The sequence below is a fragment of the Spizellomyces punctatus genome (genome assembly GCF_000182565.1).
Source record: "Spizellomyces punctatus DAOM BR117 chromosome Unknown supercont1.8, whole genome shotgun sequence".
Taxonomy (NCBI): Eukaryota; Fungi; Chytridiomycota; class Chytridiomycetes; order Spizellomycetales; family Spizellomycetaceae; genus Spizellomyces; species Spizellomyces punctatus.
In genome coordinates this window covers 125,017-136,360 of record NW_015971544.1, presented here as the reverse complement: position 1 = coordinate 136,360, position 11,344 = coordinate 125,017, and the positions used below count along the sequence as shown (strand labels likewise).

General features: G+C 46.9%; 2 protein-coding genes across 2 annotated transcripts; both read left to right on the top strand.

Moving 5' to 3' along the window:
• Nucleotides 1-3: 3 nt before the first annotated feature.
• SPPG_04913 (uncharacterized protein) lies at nucleotides 4-5,695 on the top strand (the record flags this gene model as incomplete). Its single annotated transcript, XM_016753152.1, has 15 exons — nucleotides 4-342; nucleotides 410-526; nucleotides 591-695; nucleotides 750-798; nucleotides 867-984; nucleotides 1,052-1,754; nucleotides 1,813-1,905; nucleotides 1,972-2,328; nucleotides 2,392-2,485; nucleotides 2,553-2,726; nucleotides 2,792-3,555; nucleotides 3,615-3,991; nucleotides 4,051-4,478; nucleotides 4,546-5,598; nucleotides 5,684-5,695. The coding sequence occupies 14 exons, from the start codon at nucleotides 4-6 to the stop codon at nucleotides 5,364-5,366; spliced, it is 4,539 nt and encodes a 1,512-aa protein (XP_016607562.1). The 3' UTR covers nucleotides 5,367-5,598; nucleotides 5,684-5,695.
• A 2,396-nt stretch (nucleotides 5,696-8,091) lies between these two features.
• On the top strand, nucleotides 8,092-11,224 carry SPPG_04912 (uncharacterized protein). The gene has a single exon (XM_016753151.1). It carries the CDS (start codon nucleotides 8,160-8,162, stop codon nucleotides 11,040-11,042), a length of 2,883 nt encoding a protein of 960 aa, XP_016607561.1. The 5' UTR covers nucleotides 8,092-8,159; the 3' UTR covers nucleotides 11,043-11,224.
• Nucleotides 11,225-11,344: the final 120 nt, after the last annotated feature.

Here is an 11,344-nt window from a genome sequence, read left to right as displayed (position 1 = left end):
AAGATGATTCCAACTGCACCTCCTCCACAGCAGAGGGCTTTTGTCTCTCATTATCGCATGGTAACTAGTGGTTTGAAACCGCCGATCACGCCCACACAAACAAAACAGAAGAAAGCACGACAAACCATCCGGGAGTTGAAAGCCGCGGCCAAGTTCAGCGTTAAGGAGGTTAACACTGTGCCAGATGTGGCCAGAGACTATCAGCAGCAGTTGTTTGAGATGGCTAAAGATAGTAATATCATTGCTGTAATGGATACTGGAATGGGGAAGACTCTTATCGCAGGCTTACTCATTAAACACATGGTGGAGGTCGAGCATGCGTCTCGTCTCGCTGGTGGGAAGGTAGGTTAAAGACTGCAGCACACAAATGGTGGTACATGCAATTACAATGAAGAAAAATCCAAAATAGAAAAGGGTGGTCGCCTTTCTTGTCCCCACAGTTCCACTTGTATTTCAGCAACAGGAGTATCTCCGTCATCAGATCGCAGGGAATGTAGTGCCAATATGTGGAGAACTACTTAACGAGGTACGTCCACTTAATAAGTTCCACTTTCCACTGGACAGCCATAAATCCAAGCATGCAATAATAGAAACAGTCTGATTGGGAGAAAATCCTCAAAGAAAATGACGTCTTATGTGCCACACCTCAGACGCTTGTCGAAGCTTTGATTCATGCTTTTATAAACATTGATCAAGTAAGAAGGTTATAAGATCCGGGTTTGATGACTAAATAATCCTGAAAATCTCAGATTTGCTTGATTGTGTTTGACGAGGCTCATCATGCACTCGGCGATCATCGTAATTGGGTCGTTTTAGTTATGCCATATGGGTACGGGGATTTCTCTAAAATTTTCTTGCATCTGTAGCATATGCTGTTCTTATGAAGGAGCATGTTTCTTGTTTGCCATCAAATGCTCGGCCACGCATCCTTGGATTAACAGCATCACCTGTAAATTCAGACAGCCATGCGCTCATCGCCATTGAGTACGAGCTCTATAGTCGTCCACAGCTGTCATATTTTCCCCTGCTTATTGTGTTTTCTCAATAACAGAAATCTCCAGAAAATTCTCGACTGTCGAGCGGTAACAGTAATGAGTGAAGAAAAGTCATTGAGGTATGCAGCTCGCGCGAAGCCTGAAAAGATCGAATATCCCCAGAACGACGAGATCGCCACATATCCTCGCGCATATGAAATCGTTAAGGGATGGTCGTCGATGATGCCGGCCGACGCCAACTTAACAAAGGTTCTCAAGGACGGCATCTATATTCTCAAACAACTCGGCTCCTGGGCTTGTGCTCGATCCATATTGGCGGCCATATACACTTTGCAAAAGAAGGCGGACAGAGCAATGTTAGCGGACGGGATTATGACCAGCAAGGTCCGCCGGCTTATGCAGACTGAAGATATACGCCGACAGTTGCTGGAAGAGCTTAGAGTGGCCGGGCCGGCTGATTCGCCGGCGTTATCCGAGCTGTCCCCGAAGGTTGTGAAGCTCATCGAAATCCTGGAGCAATACCGAGATGATCATGTATTTTCTGGGATCGTGTTTGTGCAAAGACGAGAAACAGCCGAACGGTTACGTGACATTCTGTGCAGTATCGATCGACTCAAAGATTTCCTCAGAGTAGATGTGCTCGTTGGTCACGGCGGCGACAATGCCGATGTCCTGCAAACCGCCATGAGAGTAACCGCTCAACAAAACATTGTGCAGGAGTTTGGACACAATCGGATCAACTTGCTGGTTGCGACCAAGGTACGGATATGTTGTATCCCCAAACGAGCACAAGCATCTGAATTCACATTCCACATAGGTAGCAGAGGAGGGCCTGGACATCAGGGTTTGCAAGCTTGTGATACGATTCGATATGGGCAAGGAGAGTATGAACTTGGTGAACTTCATTCAGGTACATGCAATGGCACGCCATCCACCTGTCGAACTGTCTTCATTGAAAAAACTCTAACCCTTTCAGAGCCGTGGGCGAGCACGGGCCCCAGATTCCAGGTTTATATTGATGTGCGAAGAAGACAATTGGGAGCATCTTTTACATTTACGGGAGTTGCGCATCCGCGAGAGCGAGATTCGGACTGCGCTAGTGAGCCACGAAAACAACATTCCAACATCATATGCTCTGAATGATGAGGAGGAGCCATTGCAAACCTCACCATACACATATACGGTGGAGAACACAGGAGCTAAAGCTACCCTTACATCAGCATTGCAGCTAGTCGAAGAATTCTGCACCGTTCAACTGTGCGATCAGTTTGTTCATTCGCGGCCTGAATACGCCTTAACGCATCTCGCCAGCACGGGGGACGAGCGTTTTCAAGTAGGTTATCTTTCCGAAATGGATCGTCTGGCCGAGGATTCTTACAGTTATCCGTGTTCATAGGCCAGTGTCACTCTCCCAAACTGTGTGCCGCCAGAGATTAGGCTTACGGTTGGTCGGCCCATGCGATCCAAAGCGCTGGCCTTTAGACATGCCGGTAGGTCAACGTAATATGATTTTCTGGTCTGCTAGGAGGGTTCCATGACACGAGATTACACATTCAGCGTGGGAAGCCGTCAAACTATTGCATCAGCGCAGGTATCTCAATGACACTCTTCGACCTGCCCGAGGGGACATACTCTTTAAGTCAAGACATGATGAGGAGGGTCAACTACGAGAGGAGCTCCAAAAAGGTTTAAACACACTTAAATCTAAGAGGAACAAGCGATTTTTCAGAAGTGAGAGCATGCAATTGAATTGAGCCCTGTTGGTTTGTCCCTCCATACTTATTTTGAGCTTATAGTTAAACAGCCTCAAATTCTTCACCAACCATGGGACTTAACGAATGATTATGTCTCGGGTTACCTAAATGTTATTGAAGTGAAAGCACTTCACGACCCTCCAATGTCGAACCCTCTTGGTTTTCTTACAGTTTCCGGTCTACCTATATCGCCTATGGAGTTTTCCCTTTGGCCTAACTTGGCGGAAGTGACTGTCCGCATTCAAGCATCCCCCAAACCACTTAAGATGACGTTGGAACAATATCGCTGGGCGCGGGCATACAATCATTGTGTTTTATCACCAATGTTGAAGCACACCTTATTCAAAGAAGATGAAGATTACGCTTTCCTGGTCGTGCCGCTTCGAATTCGCCCGGGATCGCGCCCAGTGGATTTTCAATTATTCAAAGCATCAGAGCTGATTGACTGGAAGGCGACTGCATCCGTTGAGAGTTTCGATCCCGAGAAGTTTCAGAGCCTTCTTTACAAGCCGGATGTTGTCGATCGTGTAGTGGTTGATATGAGACACTGGGGCAGAAAATTTCGTGCTTTGGAATTATGCGCTGACAAAGGACCCTTTGACCCAGTGCCATTTGGGGATGACAAGTTTAAATGCGCGGCGGATTACTACCAGTTGATCAAGAACAGGAGATTGATCAAGCCCGACCAGCCTGTTATTCGTGCGAGGCTCGTCACGCGAAAGTTCAATATGTTGGCGTACCACAATATTGCGGAGAACGAAAGTGTCGAAGCCAAAAGAGATCAAGATGTTTTTCTGCTTCCTCAGGTATTGCTAGTCTCATAACGTCTGACTGGCCACTTTATTGACAAGTTCACATTCTTTAGTATTGTCAAATATACCCTATCGACCAAAACACGATCAAAGCGGCGGTAATTTTACCGTCGATTCTTTATTACGTCGAACTAGCCTGCCGAACAAGCGAGCTGCAAGAAAAGTTGAGTCTCCCAGCTGCCCTGCCGCAGCTCATAACCGCCCTTTCTGCACCCTCCGCTACATTGCAAACCAACTATGAGCGGTACGAGACTCTTGGCGACGCATTTCTCAAGCTCGCCATTACGTTACATATCTACGTCCTGTATCCTCATCGCGGAGAAGGAGTAATGACGATGATGACACATAGCTTGTTGTCGAACTACAAGCTATTCGTCAGAGGTTGGAAACATGGCATTCCTGGGTACATTGTTGGGACAAAACTTTCAAGGTAACATTCAAATTTAATTCTTAAATGTACCGTTACTATACTCCTCAATCATTTCAAAGAACCGAATGGGCGCCAATGAAACTTGAAAAGCTCGAAGAGAATGCCAAAAAGGAGGTGAACAAAACGGACGAGAACCCCGAGACTGGATCTCAGCTGCTGTCTGACAAACAAATTGCTGACACCGTGGAATCCATATTGGGTGCCTGTCTTGATTGCAGTGGGGTGAAGGGCGCGGCGCAAGCTCTCCGTAACATTTACAGCGACGCTTTTTTGATTGATTGGGCTGGTTATATAAAAGCCCAACAACAGATCTCAGAACAACGACCAAAGTCAAATCCTCTTACTGCTGCCAAGATGGCCAAATTGCAGTCTCTGCAAGATCTCATTCATTATCAATTCAAGGATCCGATGTTACTGATGGAGGCGCTCACGCATCCTAGTTCGAAAGATCCAAATGTTTTGAATTACCAAAGATTAGAGTTCCTCGGTAAGTCATGGTAGAAGCTGAGTAAACATCTACACTGTATGTCAAAACTGGTTTCTTCATTTGTTAGGTGATGCCGTACTTGGCCTTCTGGCAGTGCGATACTTTTTCTATACCTACCCGGACTTACCACCGGGTCGGTTGAGTGATCTCAAGGATGCGGCCGTAAACAACTCATTTTTAGCGTGTGTTTCTGCGAATTTGGGGCTCCACACCTTCATCGAGGCTTCGTCGGTTCCGCTCGCCCAGGCAATAGGAGAGTACTGTACGGACTTGTACGAGGCGGCGCAACAGCATGTTGAAGGGGCTGAAGCGCGACAGAACAAGTTAGAGTCTATTACACATCTTCCTGAGGGTAAAGGAGCCAGAGCCAAATTACAGCGAGAATTGGAAGCAGAGATGCAATACTGGATCAATATTGAAACTCCCAAGGCGGTGTCAGATTTGTTTGAAGCAATCCTTGGGGCAATTTTCCAGGACGGCGGTTACGATGTGGAGGTTGCCTGGGGGTTTCTGGATCGCTTCTGGTTACCTTGGGTCAATGAGTACATTCAACCACAGCTAGTTGGACGTCATCCATTCCGCGAGATGGCTATGTATATGCGCAGTGTCCTGGGCTGCGACAAGTGGCGAGTCCCCACCAAGCATGATCTGGAAGAAGGTCTTTTCGTAGCAAACTTGATCATGCATGAAAATGTGATTGCGATGGACTATGGCCCATCGCGAAAAGCAGCCCGCCGGGCACTGGCAGAAAATGTCTTGCAAATGATTGAGGAAGGTGTAGAAATCGCCAACAAGTGCGATTGCGGTGGTATTAAGTTCGTTCCAGGTGATTGGGATGAGGAGCCGTTTCTTGAAAAGGACGAGGCTTCAATGCATCTCGTCAGTTAAGATTTGTAAGATTGTAGTGATATGGGTACTCTTTTGCTTACACTACCCCGTGGCGAATGTACTTGTGCTTGTAGCTTATTGTAGTTCCTTTTTTAGCTTAAGATTTGCGGTTGTATCAAATATTATCTCGTGCTGATGAGGCCCCTTGACCCATAATTTTATATATTCCATACCTGAAGAAACACGTATCCTCTGAGTCTTCATGGACTTACAAAGCTTTAAAGCTGTACACGTAAGATTGGTCACACTCAACCAAATTTCACACTAATGCATTGGGCTTTTGGTGAAGAAAACTTACAAAGTTTTGTTTTGGATAGAACTGATTCGCGATGCCTACATCACCGGCTACTTTGAAGAAGGCAGACCCTAAAACCTTCCGAACAATCGCAGTTGGGGGGAGAGGAATATGCTTCCTTCACCTAAACTTTGTGATTACAGTCTTTGTACATTAAGGAATAATGATAGTGCATGATACCGTAGGACTCGACCATGTGAACCTTTCTCCACTTCAGTCTTCACAGTTCTCATTTAAATATTTGCTACTACCACCAAGACCTGCGCTAGAGGCTGTTCCACCCAGACTCACGTCGTGCGCAACCAGCGTCTGCAGAGATCTGGTGGAGACATTCAGCTCACTATCGGGCTACACTTTCCTGAGGAGGGTGAGTTGCGTCTTGACTGCTGCTTAATTTGATTTTCTGTGCTAGGTATACTGACAGGGAAACTGACACGAAATTGTCAAAACGCACTTTCCAAATGGTGAACATTTCCTGGGCGAACTTGTGGTGGGCAAGTTTTTGCACAAGCCGGAACTCATGGTGGGAATACATGTACTATGCATCCTGTTTGGAAAAGGATCACAGATCATGAGGCATCCCCAATACCAGAGGGATTGGAAAGTGAAAGGGCAGAAGTGAAAGTTGTTATACAGATGGATAAGATAATCGGGAAAATCCAATTAGCGAGTCTAGAATTCCCGTTTCGTCTTCGTTAAGATCGGGTTCGAGATCAGCAGTTAGGGTTAGGGTTAGGGTTAGAGTAAATATGTAACATGAGATTCAAACCGTTGTGTTAACCGCTGTGTTCTGTCCGATCAAATATTCGATGCGAGTTATTGATATACCGCGATGAACATATCATTGTCTTAATAAAAGCCAGTGATATGTGCAGGGGTGTCTGCGGATGTCCCGCCGTGGCAGTCAAAAAAATGGAGGTTCAAAATACTGAAAGCGACAATAAAAAATGTCTACTACAATCCGTCGACCGGCTTTCAGTCGGCGTTGAGAGTATATCGACACATCAAGCGACGCTACCAGGACTCGCACATTGCTTACATGATTGATCTGTTCGATAGTGCAATTCTGAATTGTTATGTATATCCGTTCGGTAACTTTGCACTGCGTATAAACTGTTTCCATGTATATCCGTAAATATCTCAACGTTTGTCTTCAGTCGTTCCGCCAAATTGTTCCAATCTTGTTCTGAAAAACTTTCGGATTCGTCCTTTTTTATTGTATATCTGCTTCCAGTTTTGTGCATCTGCTTAACGCTGGGTACAGCATTTGATTGTTCCAGTCCCAGGGTTCTTAAAAGAGTAACTACCTTTTGTCGTTTACCCTTGAACGACATGCACCGTCATTGCAAATGCAGGGAAAACTTTAGCCTGAAACTGGTCGATCGAAACAGTGATGCATTTGCCGTCAACAATAATGTCCCTCATCGAGAAGCCATCTGTTTAGCGTCACTTTATTATCGTCTGAATGAAGCCGCTTTGAATGTAGTGCTTCTCTGATCCAGTCCCATTGCTCTCTGCATCTCGAATGCCACTACAGTCAACCCCACGCAAAGGAAGATATGTTGCGATTTGCCAGTCCTATGCGGTTCAACCACCTTTCTCCGTTGACTTGGACAAAAGGCGTATGTGGCATGCATTCATGCGTTTACGTATGTTGTGCGTTCGCACCCGCGATCGTTGCTGCAGCTGTGAGTTCCAGTCGTAATCGTTCAAAGTCTCCTTGGTTTTGACAACTGCGTCCAAAAGAGATTCCGTCTTCTTGTCATAGCGATAATTCTTTTTAAATTCCAAACGATTGCTTTGGAACAGCTCAATAACGAGATCCGATCCTTCAAACCTGTAGTATTACATTTGATGCAAGAGAATTGCTTGCCTTGGCTTCACAGGAACAGAGGAGAGCCCCGCGAGCACGCTATGTACTCTATGTACTAAACTTACATGTAGCGGCGCACATGGTGACCTTCATTCCCTTTATTTTTCACTTTCCGATGATAGCAGGGTCCTCATACTGGACAATCTCAGTTCAGTTACATCTGTTCTGCCTGTACCATGGAAGAGGTAATTTAACTTGGTAAGAGAGGAACCGTTTGTGAAGAGGACTTCTGTCATTGTCATGCTGCTGGTGGACCTGACATCCCACAAATAGACCTTGTTCACACTTTGTCCAGCAGTGTTCAATCTTTGGCTAGTGCATGGAAGCCCCTAATCAGCGACAGCACCAGCGAGACATTTGCCACACCTCTTCACATCTTGAATGGTGGAAATTGCAACTTCCTTTAAAGCACAGCATAAACATATATATCCCACATGATTTTCTTGTCACTTTTGGACCAATTATTTAAAGTGCGTTTACTCATTCGGACAAAGAGCGGCACAGTGCAACATTCACAGCTGTACACGAAAGATTGGTCACACTTGGGACCCAAATTTCACACTTGTAGCATTGGACTTCGTTGAAGAAAACTTTAGGAAATGCAACAAACATTGAGCTGATCCGCATGTCAGAGCAAAGAGAGCAGCTGCAAGACAGACAGCAGCTAGGAGAGGAGGATCGATCGACGACAAAAGGTGATGCTGGCACCACCAAAATGGAGCCTCTCTCAGAGGAAGTTGATACTTTAGAAACACTTGTTGACCAAGTAATGTCAACCGCTCCGGACCTTGTAATCACCGAAACCAAAGGCGACAGTACTACTCCAGAGTCAGAACTCCATCGTGTACAGTCATGCTCGTCGTTGCTGGACGCGTATCTTGGTCTCCCAACCATTCCTGAGGACGACAACGAAGAGAATGTAATTGAAACCCACGTCGGTGGTGACTCTGCCATGTCCCCGCTGACTCCCGAAGTATCACTTTTCGCCCCTGTCTACCTTCGCACCACATCTTTGGCACATTTGCAAACTCTATGTGCAACGTTGGAAGAACTCAAAGCTATCAAGGCAAAGTTGGCAACAGCTGGACCCGTTGTCGAGGAAGATTCCGAGTCGAATCGGTCTTCCTTTACGACTTGCAATAGTCGTACCAGCACATTGGTGGAGGACGTGGAACCTGAGGATACGACTCAAAAGAGTGGCAGCGCGGCAGCTGATGCGGAGGCAGTCGGCAGAACGATGCAGTATCATCAAGGGGATGGAATTGTCGGCAGACACGGACGCACACTACCCACCATAGCGGAAGATGAAACTCCACCCTCATCCCCGGTACCTATACATCGCATCTTTTTCGAAGATGAGAAAAATGAACCTACGCATCCCCCGCCCTCCGCACCATTACCTCCTATTGTGGAAGACAAGTCCACAGAGCTTACCGCTTCAGAAGAGCAAAGTGCGGGATCTGTGCGATCACCGCTGTCTCAACCCGTAGATCATCAAGCTCATCAAACTGCTCCCCCACTTGCGCCACTGCCAACTCCGCCATCGAGCCCGTCAGAAATGGCAGCTCTCCAACTTCCATCTTCACAGAGCAGTACCGAGGCAGTGTCTCCCATTTCGTCGCCATTGATTACCTCGTTTCCCACTCCGCCCCGTTCAAATTCGAAAGCTCTAAAGACCCTTGGTATCATTACTGATGCTGATCATGGAATTGCAATCAATGAAAAGGCGATGCGCATTTTAGGGATGAGCGATGACTCGGCTCTCGACAAGTCTCCAACAAGGATGAACATTAGAACCCTCAGAAGGTCAAAAACGGAGTCTTTCATAATTGGTGGTTCTTTGGAGCGTCCGAAAAGGGTCAGCAAGCCGCTGCCGGACACGCCTTGGTCTCCTGTCGCTCCAGAGGCGAATTCCACTGCAACTAGTGACGATGCAAACATGCCTAATATGCTTGCAAAATCTGCTATGGCAGCCAATCAGGAGGGGACGGAATCGTCTGGTATTGAAACGGTTACAGTGAGTGAAGAATCACTTGACGCACCACAGCCGCCCCCGAAGCCATCACCCAAATCCCCGGTTTCTCCCGTCGCATCAGAGACAATACCAACCCCGCCGAGATCAAATACAAAGGCTCTTAAGACGCTCGGGATTATATCTGAAAGGGAAGCTGGTTCAGGAATAGTGGTCAATCAAAAGGCAATGAAAATACTGGGCATGGACGATGATGCAGGTAATATCAAAATCGCCTCAATCAGCGGCGAGTCGCTGGACCGACCACAACCGCACCCCAAGTCATCGCCCAAAGCTCCCTTGTCTTCCATCACCTTAGAGACGAGCCCAACCCCACCACGGTCAAACACAAAGGCTCTTAAGACGCTTGGAATACTCGCTGATGATGAAGCGGACAACAAATTGTTAGTAAATCAGAAGGCCATGAAAGTTTTGGGCATGGATGACGAGAATGGCAGCTCGAAAAGCGCTGCGAGGACGTCCATTATTTTGGGAGGTACACTGGAGAGGACCAAGCGCTTCAGTTCTACGGGGACATTGAACAGGATATCCAAATCTGTCGATGAAGCCATCAAGAATAGCAAAGCCATCAGGCGGTTTTCGCTTAACTCATCCGCTCCAGCTACGGTCACTCCGAAAGTGTTGTCCGCGATCAATCCTGTTGAGCAAGCTTCACATCAAATCATCTTCTCTGGATTTCTCCATACGACAAAGCATCCCCCACAAAACTTTATTCGCTCATGGAAACGCCGATATTGCGTGCTGACTCCTGGGTTTCTCTACCTGTATCATGAGCCGCGTGTCCCAGACCCGATCAAGGATAAGGACGCGAGTGATGTTTTGTACGTCGGAGTTGGCACAGAAGTCAAAATTACGGAGGAAGGACGAGGAAGGGGCTCACGAGCAGGTTTTGGATTTTCCGTCAAGAGTGGGGCGAAGGTTTGGTACTTTTGGTGCGATGACATGCAATGGTTTGGGGTTGTCGATGCGTTTTCCAAGGAGCTAAGTCCCAAAAAAGCATCATTGGGGAGGCCAAAGAGTGCAGAATCTGAAAAGAGTCCCATTACGTTGAAGAGGGAGGATTCAGGCGTTTCGACCTCATCTGCGCGTCTACTTTTGACTAGCAAGCTGAGTCCGGACCCAATGTCACCAGCATCCCCGCCACCAACTGCTCCACTTCCCCCGGTTCCGCCCAAAACGTCGTTGGAAGATCAATTCAATCCCTGGCGACACACCATCCAGTCGGGGATATTACCCCATCCAAGAGCCGTAATGCGAAGAGCGTCGACACCAAATGTGTCCTTCCCACACCAATCCATCTCCGCTCCAGTTCCTTCCTTACCATCCAACTATCACCGACACTCGGATGAAATCCGAAGCCATTCGCTGCCGCGAACATCATCCAATCGCGCAACGATCAATTCAGCAATCAACTTGTTGGACAGTATGCTTGCCGAGGAGCAGAAGCGGGAGAGCGTGTCAACTCTTTCAGTGTGATGGGTCGATTCATGAAACTTTCTTCTTGTATATTCTCTTAGTCCATCATTTGTGTGTATTGTATAGTTCATTTTTGTTCTTTTTAGAACACGTTCTCTTTTGGTTTGGATTTTGTAGACGGACACACTGTAGCCTAGATATGTTTAGAGTTTTTTCACCAATAAAAACGCTTATGAAGGTAACTGGTGATGGTCGCAATGAGCGAAAAGCATGGTTTACATTGGCGCGCCAAACCTGGTAGACATGCCCCCAGCCCTTTTTTGACGTATTCGAAATTCCATCTTGCAGTGTTCTGAGACTTG